Source organism: Ustilaginoidea virens, chromosome 5, assembly GCF_000687475.1.
Source record: "Ustilaginoidea virens chromosome 5, complete sequence".
Lineage (NCBI taxonomy): Eukaryota > Fungi > Ascomycota > Sordariomycetes > Hypocreales > Clavicipitaceae > Ustilaginoidea > Ustilaginoidea virens.
This window is the reverse complement of record NC_057320.1, coordinates 4,481,618-4,484,658: the sequence shown is the minus strand read 5'-3', so window position 1 is coordinate 4,484,658 and position 3,041 is coordinate 4,481,618. Positions and strand designations below refer to the sequence as shown.

The 3,041-nt window shown below is 48.3% G+C and overlaps 1 protein-coding gene across 1 annotated transcript; it reads left to right on the top strand.

Moving 5' to 3' along the window:
* Positions 1 to 1,489: 1,489 nt before the first annotated feature.
* UV8b_06926 (uncharacterized protein) lies at positions 1,490 to 2,819 on the top strand (the record flags this gene model as incomplete). The annotated part of the gene is made up of 4 exons (XM_043144423.1): positions 1,490 to 1,692; positions 1,789 to 1,808; positions 1,924 to 2,376; positions 2,515 to 2,819. The coding sequence occupies 4 exons, from the start codon at positions 1,490 to 1,492 to the stop codon at positions 2,817 to 2,819; spliced, it is 981 nt and encodes a 326-aa protein (XP_043000358.1).
* Between the last annotated feature and the right edge of the window lie 222 nt (positions 2,820 to 3,041).

Here is a 3,041-nt window from a genome sequence, read left to right as displayed (position 1 = left end):
TACTATGAAATTTAGACCTTATAATAGCAGTATAACGTACCTTTGCTTCTTGCAATAATAATATAGCATTTTTTTACCTTAAAGATAAATCTAAAAATATTCGAGGGTAGTACTATATTTACTAAAATAGGAAAGGTTCCTTCTTTAAATAAAGACTATATCGAGCAAATAGGAGAAAAAGCTATAACTAACGATACTACTATACCTAATGATGCCGCCGTTAAAGGTATATAGGAAAATATAAAGGAAGTGAGAAATTACTCCCCTAGAAGGCTATATACCGAATTTACGCATCATTTTCGAGAATAACTTAAGTATCTCCCCCTGCTATTAAGAAAAATCGAAGTATAGTAAGTATTCAATATAATATTATTCGCTCTATCATTAAAAATCCCTATAAAGAATAAATTAATTATAGGGATAAAGTCACTAAATAGGATATATAACCCAGATATAATAATTCGGTCTGCTATTATAAAGATTCTATAGAAGGAAGATATCCTTATTTAATACAATAAATAGGATAAAGCGAATGCCATCGAATATTATACAAAAGTGCTAAAAAAGATCTACTACTATAGAGTAGACTTATTTGATTTGCCGCAAGAACCGAAGGAGACTATAATAGTACAGTCTAAAAAAAGAAAAACGAATAAAGCAATAGAAGAAGGCGCAAATATTACGAAAAGAATAAGATACACGAATAATAAGGAAGATAATATAATTAGAGCAGCTATTATTATTGCAGAGGCAATAAAAATAGGGCTCGAAAAGATCGCTAATGTATTAAAGGAGTGAATTTATTATCGATAATGGTTTTTATTTTTTGCTTATATTTGCTAGAAGGAATATTATTCTTTTGTATTAATAGTATTATAGGCAATACTATAAAAGAAAGGGGGGATCCTATTGAAGGGATAAATAGTGGGGGGGTTTTAGATTAGATTGGCTCGAAAATCAACCCTCCTATACAACACATTTTGGCCCTATGGTCAGTGGAAAGAATTCAAGTCCGAGTCCGAGTCCGAGTCCGGAGTCAACCATCCATCGCGCTCGATTGCCGTCAGTGCCCAATCATTGGCAGCCTTGCAGCCTTGCAGCCTTGCAGCCTTGAATCCCAGGTTGCCAGGGCCCAGGCCCGGCCCACGCCAGCTGTCGAGGAAACACGGCCCGGCTGCGACTTCCCCTGCAAGTGTTGCGTACCTGGTGCCACGACCTGGTGCCACGCACCAGTTGGCTGACCCAGCCCCCCTCCCAGGTTCCCCGCCGTTCTGCCCTTTGGTCTGGAGTCACGACCCCCGCCGTGTCCCGAACCCCCCCATCGCATCAACCCCTTTGCAAGCCCGTACAGAGCGGCACCTTTGAAAAAGAGGGAGGCAAAAAAACACAAAAAAAAAAAAAAAAAAAAAAGAGAGAGAAGACGAGAAAAAGCGAAAAAAAAAAAAAAAAAAAAAAAAAAAAAAAAAAAAAGGAAGGGAGCAAAAGCACCATGGCCTCGAGCAAGCGGTACTCAGCGCTGGTCACCGGTGCGACTGGCCTGCTCGGCCGAGAAATCGCATCGGCCTTGCGCCAAACCCCCGGGTGGAGCGTCCAGGGCACGGCGTACTCTCGCGCAGACGGCGTCGACGTCGCCAAGTTGAATCTCGAGGATGCGGATGCGGCCGCGCTCGGCAAGCTCGTCGACGACACCAGGTACGTAACGCGCGCCGCCACCCCCTCCAAGGTCGGAAACGACGCGACGTGGGATATCTGACACGGGCTCGGGGCTTTCTCGTCGGCCACTGCCAGACCGCATGTCATCATTCACTGTAGGTTTTTTTTTTTTTTTTTTTTTTTTTTTTTTTTTTTTTTGTTTGTTTGTCACATCCCGCAAAAGGGGCCTTTCCTCGTGTTTCGGCGTCTTACAGCTGGGCCCCAATCTAGCCGCGGCGCAAAGATTCCCCGACAAGGTGGACAGGAACCCCGAGGCCGCTCGCGCCCTGAACACGGCGGCCAGCAGGCGGCTCGCCCAGGTAGCCCTGGCCAGGGACATTCTCGTCATCTACATTTCCACCGACTACGTGTTCCCGGGTGTGCCTGGGGATGCCCCGTACGAAGCTGACGCGGAACCCCGGCCGACGAACCTGTACGGGCAGACCAAGCTGGACGGGGAGCGCGCCATCTTGGAGGTCGCCGAGAGTCTCGGGAAAGTCGGCTCTGCCGTTGTGCTGCGCGTCCCCGTGCTGTACGGCCATGCGGAAACGCCGGCCGAGAGCGCAGTCAACGTGCTGATGGATGCGGTGTGGAAGGCTCAAACCGAAGGAGCCAAGATCAAGATGGACCACTGGGCCATCCGCTATCCCACCAACACCCACGACGTTGGCCGCGTGTGTCGAGGTATGCGTCAAGTTCACGTCCAAGCACACATCATGAGTCTCGATGCCCACGCGTGACACAAAAAATCTCGGCATGACTTCTCTTGCCGAGTTTTGGCACTCTGCAATGGGCTGGCTGGCTGACCCATGGTTGCATTAGACATTGCTGTCAAGTATCTCGAGTCAGATGCTGCAAGCCACCGCAAAACACTGCCGTCCATCCTGCAATTTTCAAGCGAGGACAAAATGACCAAGTACGAAATCTGCCGGTTGTTTGGCAAGGTCATGGGTCTGGACGTGACAAACATTGAAGCCGACACGCGAGGCAATGACCCCAGGGCCTCGGTGCAGCGGCCCTATGATTGTCACCTCAGCACGTCCAGACTGAAGGATTTGGGTATTGACGTGTCGACGTGCGGCTTTACCGATTGGTGGCGACGAGAGGTGCGCGCGTTCAGTGAGTGATTCCCCGGAGGGAGGGAGGGAGGGGGGGGGGGAGGGGGATGAATAAAGCCTTACAAATAACAGCATGGACAAATAAGAGGTCTGCAAGGCAGGGCGAAGTACGGATACGGACAGAACATGTGACGCGTAAGAGTAGAACAAAAGGGGGGAAAAAAGGAAATCAACCTCTTATGACATGTCTCCCTTGCAGACTCTGCTGCTTGGGGGGCGGATTCGCTGACG